The sequence below is a fragment of the Bufo gargarizans genome, chromosome 1 (assembly GCF_014858855.1).
Source record: "Bufo gargarizans isolate SCDJY-AF-19 chromosome 1, ASM1485885v1, whole genome shotgun sequence".
Taxonomy (NCBI): domain Eukaryota; kingdom Metazoa; phylum Chordata; class Amphibia; order Anura; family Bufonidae; genus Bufo; species Bufo gargarizans.
Genome location: NC_058080.1, coordinates 590,634,450 through 590,653,657, shown reverse-complemented (window position 1 = coordinate 590,653,657; position 19,208 = coordinate 590,634,450). Strand labels below are relative to the sequence as shown.

The window sequence follows — 19,208 nt, the reverse complement described above, 5'->3', positions numbered from 1 at the left end:
ATACCCTTTTTGGGATAGATTTCAAAGAGCTCTGATATAGCAGGAACCACTAAATTATGAAATTGCTAAATTGGGAATTGTATTTCAACCCAGAACAAGAAATGTGCTTGAACGGACACTAAATAACTCGCCCAGCTACAGCACTAGGGACAGATTTAGCTGGATATAAATTTGAGGCCTAGTATTTAGGCGCTGGGTGACCGGTATGGATTTAGTGACAGAATTAGACTGGGATATGGCCAAAAAATGAACAGACTATTGCTGGTTAAATGCACTTGGTGTGACAGCTTCACCCTGATGTAGGCTTTAGCCAAAAAACAACCACACCATTGAGGGTTAAATGCACTTGGTGACAGGCGCAGCTTGCCCCTGATTTTGTATATGGCCAAAAAATGAACAGACTATTGCTGGTTAAATGCACTTGGTGTGACAGCTTCACCCTGATGTAGGCTTTAGCCAAAAAACAACCACACCATTGAGGGTTAAATGCACTTGGTGACAGGCGCAGCTTGCCCCTGATTTTGTATATGGCCAAAAAATGAACAGACTATTGCTGGTTAAATGCACTTGGTGTGACAGCTTCACCCTGATGTAGGCTTTAGCCAAAAAACAACCACACCATTGAGGGTTAAATGCACTTGGTGACAGGCGCAGCTTGCCCCTGATTTTGTATATGGCCAAAAAATGAACAGACTATTGCTGGTTAAATGCACTTGGTGTCACAGCTTCACCCTGATGTAGGCTTTAGCCAAAAAACAACCACACCATTGAGGGTTAAATGCACTTGGTCGCAGCTTGTGCTGGCGCACCACAAGACACAAAATGGCCGCCGATCACCCCAGAAAAATGAGACTGACAAACGGTCTGTGCAGCCTAAAAACAGTGAGCAATTGAGGATCAGCAGCTCAATGATCCACAGCTGCAGATCGATCAGTTAATCAAGTCCTTTGGAGGAGTTAATCTGCCTAATCTCGCCCTACTGTCGCAGCCGCAACCTCTCCCTACGCTAATCAGAGCAGAGTGACGGGCGGCGCTATGTGACTCCAGCTTAAATAGAGGCTGGGTCACATGGTGCTCTGGCCAATCACAGCCATGCCAATAGTAGGCATGGCTGTGATGGCCTCTTGGGGCAAGTAGTATGACGCTTGTTGATTGGCTGCTTTGCAGCCTTTCAAAAAGCGCCAAGAAAGCGTCACAAAAGCGCGAAGAAAGCGACGAACACCGAACCCGAACCCGGACTTTTACGAAAATGTCCGGGTTCGGGTCCGTGTCACGGACACCCCAAAATTCGGTACGAACCCGAACTATACAGTTCGGGTTCGCTCATCCCTACATAGGACATATCCCGCAGATAATGTTAATGATGTCACCAGCGGCTAATAAAAAATAATAGGGAATGTCACAGGTATTTGGGATGAGGAAACGTTATACAGGAGAGGTACCACCGGTAATGTCACTGTCCGCAGAGTCTACGAAAAAAGTACACTGTATGTCACAGATACATTATTTCAGAGCACACATTACACTGCAGATGTGGCACTGGTAATGTCACTGCCAGAAGCGGACACCGTCTATTGAAAAAGTACACTGTATGTCACAGATACATTATTTCAGAGCACACATTACACTGCAGATGTGGCACTGGTAATGTCACTGTCAGAAGCGGACACCGTCTATTGAAAAAGTACACTGTATGTCACAGATATTTTTTGGATGCGCACACGTTACACTGCAGATGTGGCACTGGTAATGTCACTGTCAGAAGCAGACACCGTCTACGGAAAAAGTACACTGGATGTCACAGATATTTTTGGATGCGTACACTTTACACAGGAGATGTGGCGCAGTTAATGTCGCTGTCTGCAGCGGCCTAACTATCGCACGCTATCTAAAAATAGAAATTGCTGCCACACACAACAGTCTTTAAAAGGACATTTGTCCTGTAAAGTTTTAGCTATTTAGCACCCGATGACGAGTTCTGGCCAGCCAATCACTGTAATGTCAGTAACCAACATGGCTACGGCATTACAGTGAGGGCAGTACTTACCTGCACGTTTATTGGCTGCGTAACAGTGTAGGGAGGAGACTTGAGCATTGCGCTCGAGCACCTGAGGTATTCGTCCAAATACCGCCATGTTCCGAGCATCGAGATGCTCAAGCCGAACTGGTGTTCGGGCGAGCATGCTCGATCAACACTAAATAGCAACCTTCATTGTTTACTTTAAAAAAAAAAATCTGATCATGTGAGGAACACACTGTTGCATGGCACAGCTCTAAACAGGGGCATAGACAGATCCCATTGGGCTCCATAGTAAAACCTAGTATGGGACCCCCTGCCTCACCCAGTTTCCCATTATGTGTGCATCAATCACTTCCAGGAAACGCGGAACACAAAGCACAACAACTCAGATTTTTTATGAATTTATAGTTTGCTTTATTAAGGAGAAGAATTTTTTATTAAAAAAATCTAATAAAAAAAGTCACCCTCCACCTTACCCACTTTATCTGACTCTTCAAAAAAAAGTGGCATAGGTGCTTCAAAAATACGCCACTCATTTCTAATATATTTTTGAATCTATTTAGACCAGACAATATAGTGACAAATCTCCTGCTTCCCTGCACATAGCATATTATAAAACTGTCTGCAACCACCACTAGGGGGAGACCAGTGCCTAGGATTTCATACAACTACCATTGACTTCAATGGATGCTGTAAAAGCTGTTTGCACTGAGCTGGCAGCTGCATGCAGTTTTTGTTTTGGGGGGGGAACAGAAAAATGAGTTCAGAGCCAGGCCCCCTCCTCCGATACGCCCCAGTCTGCCTTTATGGAAGCTACACAACTGGCTAGCAAAATTCTTGAAAACCATGAGAGATTGATACAAAAAGCTTTGGAAAACTGTAGAATATTTGCTATACAAAGAATACTATTTATTTGTTGAAACTTATTTTTTAACAGATACTGTGTACTGTCTAAGATCATAACTAAGACCAAACTAAAAAGAAAACTTCAGCTCTCTGTATAAGTGAAAATCATGTTCACTTGGATCAGAAACAGTGCAAGCAAGGGAGTTCACCACCACGCTGGTACCCGTAGGCTGGATGAACCGGTGAGTAGATCAAGGAAAGTTCAAGGCAACTGTTTTCTTCGAAAAGATGAAAACAGTGTTTATTACGTCTTGTTAAAAACTGCAATCCCAGGATGGCTTACACATGGTAGTAGTTTGAAATCCGTAAGTATCCTGGGCTATTGTTTTTTTGAGTTTTTTTTAACAAGATGTAATAAAGAGCATAACTGCCCATCATTTGGTCTGTCAGAAAGTCAGGAATGTCAGACCCATTTATCACCAACTTGGTGACATAATGCTGATTGTACAGAGGAATCCGTATGATTCCATGTCTACAAAGGTATCCTCACAATTTGTAGCTGTCAGTTAGAAAAGTAAAAGTAGCGCTAGTTCTTATGTGTACTGTTACTGACTATCTGCTGAAGTTCCAACACTTCATGTATGACCCTAATAAGCTTCTTGTCATTCAAGTTTTCTCAACCTTTATTCTACAACATGGACACCTCAGTGTTAAGACCGCACTGTTTCTTCTACAGATGTTTTTAGTGTGGAGGCGCAAAAACACACGTGGTTCAGTTCTTAACATCCAGGCAGGTTGTTACCGTGGCTCGATGTTTCCTTTATTGTAGAGGGACACTGGAAATAGGTATAACGGAAGCTGGTTGCTAGGTGAATTTGATTTCTGATACATTAATTATTATGTTCCTGCTTGGTTTGTGTCACTGACAGTTCTGTAAAATAGAACATCGTATATAAAGTACGGCATTTCGACTGTGCTTCTTCTCTCATTTCATGTGGAACCTTTTTAGGGGTCGTCAGTTTTGTGAGATTTGTGGTATGTCACTGAAGGGACATTCATCTCACTCTTCCTGCAAAATAAAAATAGTTTGAGATTATTGCACTGTTTGGCGATTTTTCTGTGAGATTCTGTACAAAGTTAGACTACTCTGGCGTGCTCGATGGAATGCTACATGTTCCTTGAAATAACCTTAATATCCTGAGGGTACAAGCACATCTTGTGGCATCTAATTTGGCTGCACACCTCCACCACAACTTGTACCGCCACATGTGACGACATTTTTTGCAGCGTAAAATCCATAGCATATCTGGCCAAATTCCACATTTCAAAGTGTGAAATCCGTGGCAGAAATCCGCAACCATAATTGCCATGCTGTCCAGTTACAGGTAAGTTGTCTAGCAGAAAACGTCCATAGCATATGGATGAACATTGTGCTACTGTAAATACTCCTGATTTTCTGCGTGCAACTCTCCTGTTGTCCACTTTTTATAAAGTGATGGCCTGTCCTGCGAGCAATTCTGCAGTGACAAGCTCAGCTCACTACAAAGTAGATAGAATAGTCTCCTTCTGGCCCGGAGCTATAGCCAAACAGCTGATCAGGGGGTGCGGGGTGGTGGGGTGTCTAGTAATAGCCTATCCTGAGGATAGGCTATCACTTAATAAAAGGTGGACAACCCTGTTAAGCCTATATTTACAAGGTATGGATTGCACCTGGTGGTTCATTGCACCTTTTGAAATTCTCTCCACTGCGCTTCACACTATAATTAGTTGCTAGTGCTTCTAATTATTCTATTACTATCCATTTGATAGCTGGAGGTCACATTGTACAAACCACAGGAGTTGAGATTACAAGTGTTGAACACAGCAACAGAATATCAATTACCTCCTTTTAAATTTCTATGTCCGAGCTGAAGTCATTTTAAACACGCTCTGCATTCCTGTCCTACATGCCTTGTAATTCCCAGGTATGGCATATCAACTGGCAAAGCCTTTACCCTACACTTTATCAATGAATGATGGCATTAACTGCAAGCGTTTTTACAAAATTCAGTAATTCTCCTCTGAAATTCTAAAAATAGTGTGATATTTTGCCAAAGGTTGGATGGACGTCACCTATCAAGTTTTATACATGTAGCTAATGGCAAAGAGCCTAAGGAACATGATAAGATGTGTAAAAGGTTATCTTGTAACATTGCCTGTGTCGCCCAAGGCTCAGGAAGGAGCACATTTATATTCTGATACTTTGCCAGGATGCAGCATGTTATTAATCATTACATTTAATTTGCTGATGTTGGAAATCTTCACACATAACAGTGAAGGATGATAGCACCTTGGACATGCATAATACACTTTCATCATTGGTACTGCTTATTTTTCATATTGTGTTCACTTATTACCATTCCCACTCAAATGACAAAGTGCTAAGGTATATAGACATTTATATGATTGACCAAGGAAATGAAGGATCAAAAAGAATGACCATTCAAGTCAATAACTATTATTTTACCATACAGACGATGGAGCATACTAATAGTTTGACTAAAAAAAGACTATTGTAGTCTATGGGATTCTGACAGGCTGCCTGTAAGACCATGCCTAGGGCATGGCTTTTCAGGCAGCTAGGTATCACAGGCCAGGGAGCCTTCACAAGGCTCCATGTTGTCATAGAAATCAATTGGAGCTCTACGGTGTTGTCCTTTCCTTCTTTCTAGCCACTCAGATGCTGCAGTCGCTACTGACCGCACTGTCAGAGAGGTTAAATGCATAGCCAGCCCTTGCCACATATGGAACGGGATTAGATGATACACCTCTTGGGGTTAATTACACTATTTAAGTTAACATATATTTTATTGGGAGACAGAAAATGAATTCTTTGTTGGGTGAAATTGAAAAAATGCAATTTCCCATGTATTTTTGGCTACAGGTTCTTTTTATATCACAAAAAGCTTAAAGGGGTATTCAGGTTGTTTCAAGTTAGCACCTATCCACAGAATAAAGAATAACTATTAGCTTGGTGGGGGTCTTACTGCAGGGACCCCCACCAATCAAAAGAATGGAGGTCCTGTACCCGCTGCAGCCCCCCTTAAAAGAACAGAGTGGCCGGTCGCACATGCATGCAGCCTCTCCATTTATTTCTATAGAAATTCTAGAGATAGTCGAGCAATGTACTCTGCTATCTATGGAACTCTCACAGAAATGAATGCCGATGTGTGACCGGCCACTCTATTCTTTTTAGGGGGACTGCAGGCAGGGCCAGCGTCAGCACCCGGCACATCAGGCACTGGGGGAAAAGGGCACTCTGCCTGCTCACTAGGGCAGCTTACCCCAGCAATGCAAACAATTTTTGCCATGTGCACTGCTGGGGTGGGCGGCCCCAGAACTCAGAACAGGGTAGATGGAGTTTCCTACCGGGCTAAAATACCTTCCTGATGTAATCAGGAGACCAGTGGGGGGAGGAGCCGGAGGAGCAGAGAGCTGTGTTCCTGTACAGACAGGAGCCTGGCTGGAATGTGGTGAGGCCTAGCGGTGTGTCTGTCCCTATGTGTGTCTGTCTGTCCCTGTGTGTGTCTGTCTGTCCCTGTGTGTGTCTGTCCCTGTGTGTGTCTGCCCCTGTGTCTGTCTGTCCCTGTGTGTGTCTGCCCCTGTGTGTGTCTGTCCCTGTGTGTGTCTGTTCCTGTGTCTGTCTGTCCCTGTGTGTGTCTGTCCCTGTGTGTGTCTGTCCCTGTGTCTGTCTGTCCCTGTGTGTGTCTGCCCCTGTGTGTGTGTCTGTACCTGTGTGTGTGTCTGTCCCTGTGTGTGTGTGTTTGTGCCAGTGTGTGTGTCTGTCCCTGTGTGTGTCTGCCCCTGTGTGTGTGTGTCTGTACCTGTGTGTCTGTCTGTACCTGTGTATGCGTGTCTGTCTGTTCCTGTGTGTGTGTGTGTGTGTATGTTTGTGTGTGTCTGTACCTGTGTGCGTGTCTGTCCCTGTGTGTGTATCTGTCCCTGTGTGTGTATCTGTCCCTGTGTGTATTTGACTGTCCCAGTGTGTGTGTCCTTGTGTGTATGTATCTGTCCATGTGCATGTGTCTCTCCCTGTGTGTGTGTGTGTGTGTCTCTCCCTGTGTGTGTATCTCTCCCTGTGTGTGTGTGTATGCAGCGTCCCACTAGTGTTCGTGGCACTGCAAAAGCTTGTTATGTCATATGTTATATCATGCTGTATTTCATTATTATGTAGAATCCCTGTTACCAGGCTGTTAGGTGCATTACACACATTCCACCACTAGATGGGCGTAGCACCACAGTATATACAGGTCCTTCTAAAAAAAATAGCATATTGTGATAAAGTTCATTATTTTCTGTAATGTACTGATAAACATTAGACTTTCATATATTTTAGATTCATTACACACCAACTGAAGTAGTTCAAGCCTTTTATTGTTTTAATATTGATAATTTTGGCATACAGCTCATGAAAACCCAAATTTCCTATCTAAAAAAATTAGCATATTTCATCTGACCAATAAAAGAAAAGTGTTTTTAATACAAAAAAAGTCAACCTTCAAATAATTATGTTCAGTTATGCACTCAATACTTGGTCGGAAATCCTTTTGCAGAAATGATTGCTTCAATGCGGCGTGGCATGGAGGCAATCAGCCTGTGGCACTGCTGAGGTGTTATGGAGGCCCAGGATGCTTTGATAGCGGCCTTAAGCTCATCCAGAGTGTTGGGTCTTGCATCTCTCAACTTTCTCTTCCCAATATTCAACAGATTCTCTATGGGGTTCAGGTCAGGAGAGTTGGCAGGCCAATTGAGCACAGTAATACCATGGTCAGTAAACCATTTACCAGTGGTTTTGGCACTGTAAGCAGGTGCCAGGTCGTGCTGAAAAATGAAATCCATAAAGCTTTTCAGCAGATGGAAGCATGAAGTGCTCCAAAATCTCCTGATAGCTAGCTGCATTGACCCTGCCCTTGATAAAACACAGTGGACCAACACCAGCAGCTGACATGGCACCCCAGACCATCACTGACTGTGGGTACTTGACACTGGACTTCAGGCATTTTGGCATTTCCCTCTCCCCAGTCTTCCTCCAGACTCTGGCACCTTGATTTCCGAATGACATGCAAAATTAGCTTTTATCCGAAAAAAGTACTTTGGACCACTGAGCAACAGTCCAGTGCTGCTTCTCTGTAGCCCAGGTCAGGCGCTTCTGCCGCTGTTTCTGGTTCAAAAGTGGCTTGACCTGGGGAATGCGGCACCTGTAGCCCATTTCCTGCACACGCCTGTACACGGTGGCTCTGGATGTTTCTACTCCAGACTCAGTCCACTGCTTCCGCAGGTCCCCCAAGGTCTGGAATCGGTCCTTCTCCACAATCTTCCTCAGGGTCCGGTCACCTCTTCTCGTTGTGCAGCGTTTTCTGCCACACTTTTTCCTTCCCACAGACTTCCCACTGAGGTGCCTTGATACAGCACTCTGGGAACAGCCTATTCGTTCAGAAATTTCTTTCTGTGTCTTACCCTCTTGCTTGAGGGTGTCAATGATGGCCTTCTGGACACCAGTCAGGTCGGCAGTCTTACCCATGATTGCGGTTTTGAGTAATGAACCAGGCTGGGAGTTTTTAAAAGCCTCAGGAATCTTTTGCAGGTGTTTAGAGTTAATTAATTGATTCAGATGATTGGGTTAATAGCTCGTTTAGAGAACCTTTTCATGATATGCTAATTTTTTGAGATAGGAATTTGGGGTTTTCATGAGCTGTATGCCAAAATCCTCAATATTAAAACAATAAAAGGCTTGAACTACTTCAGTTGGTGTGTAATGAATCTAAAATATATGAAAGTCTAATGTTTATCAGTACATTACAGAAAATAATGAACTTTATCACAATATGCTAATTTTTTTAGAAGGACCTGTATACTGCACTTCATGCCTAGTGAGGGAGTTGGGAGTTAGAGTTTGGAGGAAGGAGGAGATGGAGTGAGGGCAAGGGGGAATAAGAGGACTCCTCTCCTCTCAGCTCTCTCTTGGGCTCCACGGCCCAGAGGAGCCATTTCATGGTCTCAGTGTCAAGCCAGGAAAATAGGCAGAGGTGAAGTCTGTATTCTACCGTCTACTCTTCCGGAGTGCCAAGTGGATTTTACTAAGTTTATTGTGAAAAGACAAATGAAGGACAACAGACATTATTCTAGGCTTTAGGTGCCTTTGTAATAAGGTGAAGGTTTATTAGCTTCCAGCAGCCTCACCGTTACTTCAAGATAGTACATCTGTTACATCACTTGTGTGTAGAAGACAAAGACTGGAACTCCCTTTACTGAGACTGAAGCCAGGCAAAGAGCTAAAAATCTGTGAGTACACAATCTTCAAAAATAGCCTGAGATAAACCACATGTACAGCCTGTTACTGGGATTTGCCACATCCAACCTGCATGTTCATTATAGACTGTTTATATCTGGATGTAAAGTGCTGTCAAGATCCTGGTTACAGTAAAGTTCTTAGTTGGATTCAACCCTGCCTCATTCTTCTATCTCCATACTACAACCACTCTCATAATTTTGCACCACCAAGGTGCTGGCGTCACGACATCATCTAAGTCAGGGGCCCAGCCGCACAAGCACTCAGAAACCCAATCACCATCAAGGGCACCTCGATCACCACCTGGCCGGTGTCCCCTGTCACCATCACCATGCCAGCAGGGTTCCTATGTCTTGACGCAGCTGCATCAGGACGTTCTGTGAGGGGGAATAAAATGAGGTGGAAGAGGAGACAGCGCTGCCAGCATGGAGTCCATGGGAGAGACACAGGGAGGCACACTAAGGTAGTAGGTAACACTACCATATGATCTACACTAGTGGTATCTCTGGTTTTACATAGGACTGCAGGTAACACTAACACATTATTAGCACTAGTGTCATCTGTGGTTTTACATAAGACTGCAGGTAACACTACTACATTTTCTATACTCAGATAGCCATGACAGTGTTATCTGTGCTGTTACATAGGACTGCAGGTGATATCTACTATATTATCTGTCCTCAGCGAGTTATTACTATGTAAGCGGGCCCACTGACACTTTATCACCCAAGGGCCCACATGAACCTGGAGCCAGCCCTGTTTGAAGCTATCTGTTCTTGTGAACGGTGGGGGTCCCTGCTGTAGGGCCTCACTGATCTAATAGTTATCCCCTATCCTATGGATAGAGGATAATGTGAAACAACCGGAATACCCCTTTAAGTAGTTCTATAGTGTCCATCATTATACAGAGAATTATAAATCTTTCCTGTTTTACCCCGTTTACATTTGGGGGATGAACAACATTAAAGTAAAAATATTTGAAATAGCATTTTTATCCTGGCATCTCATGTTCATGTTGCACCACTTACTTGCTGTGCTTTTTTTCATGTAGGGCAATCAATATTATGAGGATTAAGAGGGTAAAGAATCCAAACACACATCCGAGGACAATGCCCAAAGTATTATCTGAAAGAAAAATAAGAATCTTCATTTCTGATTTATGACAAGCTCAACCAGTTTTAGTTTACAGTGAAATCACTGAAATCACAGTAATTTCTTTTTTTTTTTTTCATTTCAATCTCCATAGTGTTTGCTGTTGTCATTTTACAGACAGGAGTTTCTGAGTTTTATCATTGATAGGGTAAGCTATGAATGTGTGATGTTTGATGTCAGCTGGTAGACTGCAGTGATGGGGCCACATGATTGTAAAAACTTGGAAAACCCCTTGAAGTTTTTTAGTGGTGCAATATTTTTGCTATTGTCACACAAAGATCAATTATTCACATTTTTGAAAGCCCACCATTTTGTATGTCAACTAAATAGTTACACATCTCTAATAACACATTGTTTGTACACACTTTGTTTTACTACGATATAGGTTATTATTGTATTTTTTTTTGTCAATTTTAAAGCATCCCCTGCCTTTTGGGAAAAATAGACATTCCTATCATGTGTTAAAGGACAAATGAATTTTGGATGAAATCCCTCTTCTTAGGTTTCCAGTCTCATGCACATTACCATACACATATATTGCTATTCTCTCTTTCCTTTGAGACTTCAAAAGACACAACTTGGAAGGAAGAAACTATTGGCTGTATGGTAACTGCCCTTTAAACACGTCTGTATTCACACACCATTTTGTAATGCTTAAATACAATTTTTTTTTAGTAGATAAACTGCATTTTAAGCAATGACTGTATGAAACACATCACCCTATCTTGCCTTACCATAAGAGGGCAGCACAAGTGGTCCTGTTGTTTTGGGCCTAGACAACTAAGTGGCCCAATCTAACCTGTGGGCAGCCATTCATACACTACTCCACAGGTGATGGAATTGAACAATGACATTTTACTAAAATGAAATGTCTTGTTTAATAGGCAATAACATGCAACCCAGGTTCCTAAAATGTTATCCACCATTTCTGATAAGGGTAAATGCACCGACCCTTAATTTTGTTCTCTCCCATGGACTGATTAAAAATATGGCATGTAGGTGAGGGGTTGCATAAGGATCATATTACTTCTCTTCAGTTCAAAATCATTGGGTCACTGCGCTTCTTAAGATGTTCCTCAGATGACAATACTAGACCGATGCATAAAATCATCTACATGACGGAGGTTTTTAGACTACATATTGATAGAATAGAGGTTGATAGACTAGATAGTTCAGGGGCTCTGACTATATTCAGCCTAGGTATTTCTGATGGTGACCCTGCAAGTGAGCATTCCAGACAGTAGATAACTGTAGTGCTATGACATTGAGGAAGCCTTTTATTTGCATGTGTTGAGTCATTCAGAAGGTTTCTGTTTCTCAGCATGTCTTTTGCTGTGGGCAGCAACTAACAAAATGTAACAACCTAAACTTGTTTGGCAGAACATCAGCAATTGTACAGTGCTGGGCAAGCTTTACTCAAACATAGACATTTCACATTCTGGTTCTGCGCCACTGAAATATAAGAAAGCAGTGGTTATTCAATTAAGATACTGGCGCATCTTATTTCTGAACCCCATCTCTAATCCACTTCATCGTCATTAGTGTGAGAGACATGAACAGAATGTTCCAATCCTCTTCACTAAGCATGAGGAAGAGTTATACAATATGCTCATTGATAACTTCCGAAAAGTCAAAGTGAGCAATCGACAAAAATCCCACCCACTTTCATGTGATGTCACCAATGGTGTGTTGTAGCTCACCAATTCATCAACTCAAAGATCCAATTCATAAAGAGGTCCATTACAACATCAATGATAAAGAGGAGTATGGTGGGTGTTGACATTAATATATGTATACTACAGAACAAAAAGATTTACCAGTAGTTTCATATTTAAAAGAACAAGATTTTGCTATTATACATCATTTTCATAATCGTATTAGCCTCTGAGAGTACTTCCTATGATGAGTATACATCAAATTTATCTGAGCCACCTACTTGGTTTTAAAGAAAACATGTCAATACTCTTTAGTTACATTAAGTTATATTGCAATATCTTCACTTCAGTATATTTAAATAAATATGGAATGAGACATTTTTCCTGAAATTAAACTTAGAAGTCTAAGGGGTTTGTCTATCTGTGAAGGCATCTAAAAGCCTTTTTACACAGGCAATTATTGGGAAGGAGCATTCCTAGGAGCGCTTGTCCCAATAACTGATTTGTTTAAAGGATCTGCTGATCATTGGGTGAAAACACTGCTGCTGCAGTCACCTAAGTCATCACTTCTGGGCAGTAGATTGTGCTTTCTAAACAAGGATCTGCTTCCTAGAAGCAATGGTTATCCATGTGGACAAGCACTCACATTAGCAATTGCTCATCCCCATACATAGGAGATGATTGTTGCATGTAAATGCAGCTCTTACCTTTTCTGAAAAGCAAGCAATTAGTGGGAAATGAACGCTTCAGTCCCAATAATTGCCTGCAAAGTCAGCCCGTGTAAAGGGGCCTTTAGGGAGGGGCTTTAACCCCTTAATGCATAATGCTGTACATGTATGGCATTATGCCCCAGAAAATGTATGAAGCAGGCTGCTGTGGTATAATACAGCAGGCACCCAGCTGCAATGACGGGGAATGGCAATCACACCATACTCTTCATTTAACATTTAACCCCTGTGTGGTTAGGTAGAGGGATGCGGCTCCCTCGGCCTTCCGATTGAAGCACAGTGAAATTGCGGTACTCCAATTGGTTACCATAACAGCCTGGGCACTGCTGGAAGTCTGCCATAGTAAGCTTCCTGCTAAGCTGTGCACGTTAGAGTGTCATTCACGCTAATAGGTCTCGATTATGGTGAATAAGACAAGGGTTCAAAGGATCGCAGGTTCTGGCCTCCTAAGGGGGCTAAAAGTTATTGCTATAAAAAAGTTTAAAATTTTTTAAAAAAAAGTTTAAATCACCCCTTTTCCAGTTTTACATATAAAAATATATGAACAATAAAAAAATTAACAGATCAGGTATTTTTGTGTCCAAAAATGTCTGAACTATTGAAATATAAAAAAATTATCCTGCACAGTGAACGCTGCGATGGAAAACAATAAAAACAAGCGATTTGCCATAAATATATATATATATATATATATATATATATATATATAGTGAGGCAGTGACAGGCCTCATGGTTGTTAGGGGAAATATATAACAGTATTTGCTATGTCTTCCCCACAATCACCATGATGAAGCAAGACCAGGTGTAGTAATCACCTGGGCATAAAGGAATCCTCAGAGTGAGAGGGGGTGGTATCTGGCACACAGAAGCCTGGAGTGGTTCTGTGTAGGGATGAGCGAACTCGAACTGTATAGTTCGGGTTCGTACCGAATTTTGGGGTGTCCGTGACACGGACCCGAACCCGGACATTTTCGTAAAAGTCCGGGTTCGGGTTCGGTGTTCGTCGCTTTCTTGGCGCTTTTGTGACGCTTTCTTGGCGCTTTTTGAAAGGCTGCAAAGCAGCCAATCAACAAGCGTCATACTACTTGCCCCAAGAGGCCATCACAGCCATGCCTACTATTGGCATGGCTGTGATTGGCCAGAGCACCATGTGACCCAGCCTCTATTTAAGCTTGAGTCACATAGCGCCGCCCGTCACTCTGCTCTGATTAGCGTAGGGAGAGGTTGCGGCTGCGACAGTAGGGCGAGATTAGGCAGATTAACTCCTCCAAAGGACTTGATTAACTGATCGATCTGCAGCTGTGGATCATTGAGCTGCTGATCCTCAATTGCTCACTGTTTTTAGGCTGCCCAGACCGTTTGTCAGTCACATTTTTCTGGGGTGATCGGCGGCCATTTTGTGTCTTGTGGTGCGCCAGCACAAGCTGCGACCAAGTGCATTTAACCCTCAATGGTGTGGTTGTTTTTTGGCTAAAGCCTACATCAGGGTGAAGCTGTCACACCAAGTGCATTTAACCAGCAATAGTCTGTTCATTTTTTGGCCATATACAAAATCAGGGGCAAGCTGCGCCTGTCACCAAGTGCATTTAACCCTCAATGGTGTGGTTGTTTTTTGGCTAAAGCCTACATCAGGGTGAAGCTGTCACACCAAGTGCATTTAACCAGCAATAGTCTGTTCATTTTTTGGCCATATACAAAATCAGGGGCAAGCTGCGCCTGTCACCAAGTGCATTTAACCCTCAATGGTGTGGTTGTTTTTTGGCTAAAGCCTACATCAGGGTGAAGCTGTCACACCAAGTGCATTTAACCAGCAATAGTCTGTTCATTTTTTGGCCATATACAAAATCAGGGGCAAGCTGCGCCTGTCACCAAGTGCATTTAACCCTCAATGGTGTGGTTGTTTTTTGGCTAAAGCCTACATCAGGGTGAAGCTGTCACACCAAGTGCATTTAACCAGCAATAGTCTGTTCATTTTTTGGCCATATACAAAATCAGGGGCAAGCTGCGCCTGTCACCAAGTGCATTTAACCCTCAATGGTGTGGTTGTTTTCTGGCTAAAGCCTACATCAGGGTGAAGCTGTCACACCAAGTGCATTTAACCAGCAATAGTCTGTTTATTTTTTGGCCATATACTACATCAGGGGCAAGCTGCGCCCGTCACCAAGTGCATTTAACCCTCAGTAGTGTGGTTGGTCAAGCTGTGACACCAAGTGCATTTAACCAGCAATAGTCTGTTCATTTTTTGGCCATATACTACATCAGGGGCAAGCTGCGCCCGTCACCAAGTGCATTTAACCAGCAATAGTGTGGTTATTTTTTGGCCATATCCCAGTCTAATTCTGTCACTAAATCCATACCGGTCACCCAGCGCCTAAATACTAGGCCTCAAATTTATATCCCGCTAAATCTCTCGTTACCGCTGTCCTGTTGTAGCTGGGAAAGTTATTTAGTGTCCGTCAAAGCACATTTTTTGTTCTGGGTTGAAGTACAATTCCCAATTTAGCAATTTCATAATTTAGTGGTTTCTGCTATATCAGAGCTATTTGAAATCTATCCCTAAAAGGGTATATAATATTCAAGGTGCACATTGGGTCATTCAGAATAACTTCACACACACCCGCTACTGTGTATTTTCAAGTCTAATTCTGTCACTAAACCCATACCTGTCACCCAGCGCCTAAATACTAGGCCTCAAATTTATATCCTGCTAAATCTCTCGTTACCGCTGTCCTGTTGTAGCTGGGAAAGTTATTTAGTGTCCGTCAAAGCACATTTTTTGTTCTGGGTTGAAGTACAATTCCCAATTTAGCAATTTCATAATTTAGTGGTTTCTGCTATATCAGAGCTATTTGAAATCTATCCCTAAAAGGGTATATAATATTCAAGGTGCACATTGGGTCATTCAGAATAACTTCACACACACCCGCTACTGTGTATTTTCAAGTCTAATTCTGTCACTAAACCCATACCTGTCACCCAGCGCCTAAATACTAGGCCTCAAATTTATATCCTGCTAAATCTCTCGTTACCGCTGTCCTGTTGTAGCTGGGAAAGTTATTTAGTGTCCGTCAAAGCACATTTTTTGTTCTGGGTTGAAATACAATTCCCAATTTAGCAATTTCATAATTTAGTGGTTTCTGCTATATCAGAGCTATTTGAAATCTATCCCTAAAAGGGTAGATCATATTGAAGGTGCACATAGGGTCATTCAGAATAACTTCACACACACCCGCTACTGTGTATTTCCAAGTCTAATTCTGTCACTAAACCCATACCTGTCACCCAGCGCCTAAATACTAGGCCTCAAATTTATATCCCGCTAAATCTCTCGTTACCGCTGTCCTGTTGTAGCTGGGAAAGTTATTTAGTGTCCGTCAAAGCACATTTTTTGTTCTGGGTTGAAGTACAATTCCCAATTTAGCAATTTCATAATTTAGTGGTTTCTGCTATATCAGAGCTATTTGAAATCTATCCCTAAAAGGGTATATAATATTCAAGGTGCACATTGGGTCATTCAGAATAACTTCACACACACCCGCTACTGTGTATTTCCAAGTCTAATTCTGTCACTAAACCCATACCTGTCACCCAGCGCCTAAATACTAGGCCTCAAATTTATATCCTGCTAAATCTCTCGTTACCGCTGTCCTGTTGTAGCTGGGAAAGTTATTTAGTGTCCGTCAAAGCACATTTTTTGTTCTGGGTTGAAATACAATTCCCAATTTAGCAATTTCATAATTTAGTGGTTTCTGCTATATCAGAGCTATTTGAAATCTATCCCTAAAAGGGTATATAATATTCAAGGTGCACATTGGGTCATTCAGAATAACTTCACACACACCCGCTACTGTGTATTTCCAAGTCTAATTCTGTCACTAAACCCATACCTGTCACCCAGCGCCTAAATACTAGGCCTCAAATTTATATCCTGCTAAATCTCTCGTTACCGCTGTACTGTTGTTGCTTGGAAAGATATTTAGTGTCCGTCAAAGCACATTTTTTGTTCTGGGTTGAAATACAATTCCCAATTTAGCAATTTCATAATTTAGTGGTTTCTGCTATATCAGAGCTATTTGAAATCTATCCCTAAAAGGGTAGATCATATTGAAGGTGCACATAGGGTCATTCAGAATAACTTCACACACACCCGCTACTGTGTATTTCCAAGTCTAATTCTGTCACTAAACCCATACCTGTCACCCAGCGCCTAAATACTAGGCCTCAAATTTATATCCCGCTAAATCTCTCGTTACCGCTGTCCTGTTGTAGCTGGGAAAGTTATTTAGTGTCCGTCAAAGCACATTTTTTGTTCTGGGTTGAAGTACAATTCCCAATTTAGCAATTTCATAATTTAGTGGTTTCTGCTATATCAGAGCTATTTGAAATCTATCCCTAAAAGGGTATATAATATTCAAGGTGCACATTGGGTCATTCAGAATAACTTCACACACACCCGCTACTGTGTATTTCCAAGTCTAATTCTGTCACTAAACCCATACCTGTCACCCAGCGCCTAAATACTAGGCCTCAAATTTATATCCTGCTAAATCTCTCGTTACCGCTGTCCTGTTGTAGCTGGGAAAGTTATTTAGTGTCCGTCAAAGCACATTTTTTGTTCTGGGTTGAAATACAATTCCCAATTTAGCAATTTCATAATTTAGTGGTTTCTGCTATATCAGAGCTATTTGAAATCTATCCCTAAAAGGGTATATAATATTCAAGGTGCACATTGGGTCATTCAGAATAACTTCACACACACCCGCTACTGTGTATTTCCAAGTCTAATTCTGTCACTAAACCCATACCTGTCACCCAGCGCCTAAATACTAGGCCTCAAATTTATATCCTGCTAAATCTCTCGTTACCGCTGTCCTGTTGTAGCTGGGAAAGTTATTTAGTGTCCGTCAAAGCACATTTTTTGTTCTGGGTTGAAATACAATTCCCAATTTAGCAATTTCATAATTTAGTGGTTTCTGCTATATCAGAGCTATTTGAAATCTATCCCTAAAAGGGTATATAATATTCAAGGTGCACATTGGGTCATTCAGAATAACTTCACACACACCCGCTACTGTGTATTTCCAAGTCTAATTCTGTCACTAAACCCATACCTGTCACCCAGCGCCTAAATACTAGGCCTCAAATTTATATCCTGCTAAATCTCTCGTTACCGCTGTACTGTTGTTGCTGGGCAAGATATTTAGTGTCCGTCAAAGCACATTTTTTGTTCTGGGTTGAAATACAATTCCCAATTTAGCAATTTCATAATTTAGTGGTTCCTGCTATATCAGAGCTATTTGAAATCTATCCCAAAAAGGGTATATAATATTCAAGGTGCACATAGGGTCATTCAGAATAACTTCACACACACGCTTCTGTGCATTTCCAAGTCTAATTCTGTCACTAAATCCATACCGGTCACCCAGCGCCTAAATACTAGGCCTCAAATTTATATCCCGCTGAATTTGAATACAATACATTGGGCCAAATAATATATTTGTTGTTGTGGTGAACCATAACAATGAGAAAAACATCTAGTAAGGGACGCGGACGTGGACATGGTCGTGGTGGTGTTAGTGGACCCTCTGGTGCTGGGAGAGGACGTGGCCGTTCTGCCACATCCACACGTCCTAGTGTACCAACTACCTCAGGTCCCAGTAGCCGCCAGAATTTACAGCGATATATGGTGGGGCCCAATGCCGTTCTAAGGATGGTAAGGCCTGAGCAGGTACAGGCATTAGTCAATTGGGTGGCCGACAGTGGATCCAGCACGTTCACATTATCTCCCACCCAGTCTTCTGCAGAAAGCGCACAGATGGCGCCTGAAAACCAACCCCATCAGTCTGTCACATCACCCCCATGCATACCAGGGAAACTGTCTCAGCCTCAAGTTATGCAGCAGTCTCTTATGCTGTTTGAAGACTCCGCTGGCAGGGTTTCCCAAGGGCATCCACCTAGCCCTTCCCCAGCGGTGAAAGACATAGAATGCACTGACGCACAACCACTTATGTTTCCTGATGATGAGGACATGGGAATACCACCTCAGCATGTCTCTGATGATGACGAAACACAGGTGCCAACTGCTGCGTCTTTCTGCAGTGTGCAGACTGAACAGGAGGTCAGGGATCAAGACTGGGTGGAAGACGATGCAGGGGACGATGAGGTCCTAGACCCCACATGGAATGAAGGTCGTGCCACTGACTTTCACAGTTCGGAGGAAGAGGCAGTGGTGAGACCGAGCCAACAGCGTAGCAAAAGAGGGAGCAGTGGGCAAAAGCAGAACACCCGCCGCCAAGAGACTCCGCCTGCTACTGACCGCCGCCATCTGGGACCGAGCACCCCAAAGGCAGCTTCAAGGAGTTCCCTGGCATGGCACTTCTTCAAACAATGTGCTGACGACAAGACCCGAGTGGTTTGCACGCTGTGCCATCAGAGCCTGAAGCGAGGCATTAACGTTCTGAACCTGAGCACAACCTGCA

General features: G+C 42.6%; 1 protein-coding gene across 1 annotated transcript in view; it reads right to left on the bottom strand.

Annotated features, from left to right (window-relative positions):
* Positions 1–2,410: 2,410 nt before the first annotated feature.
* Positions 2,411–19,208, bottom strand: part of LOC122924584 — a 326,694-nt gene continuing 309,896 nt past the window's right edge. Inside the window, exons 27-28 of the mRNA XM_044275832.1 lie at positions 10,223–10,319; positions 2,411–3,935 (exon numbers count right to left, since the gene is read on the bottom strand). Of these exons, the coding sequence (XP_044131767.1) occupies positions 3,872–3,935; positions 10,223–10,319 (161 nt within the window). The 3' untranslated portion in view covers positions 2,411–3,871. The remainder of the gene's footprint in view (positions 3,936–10,222; positions 10,320–19,208) is intronic.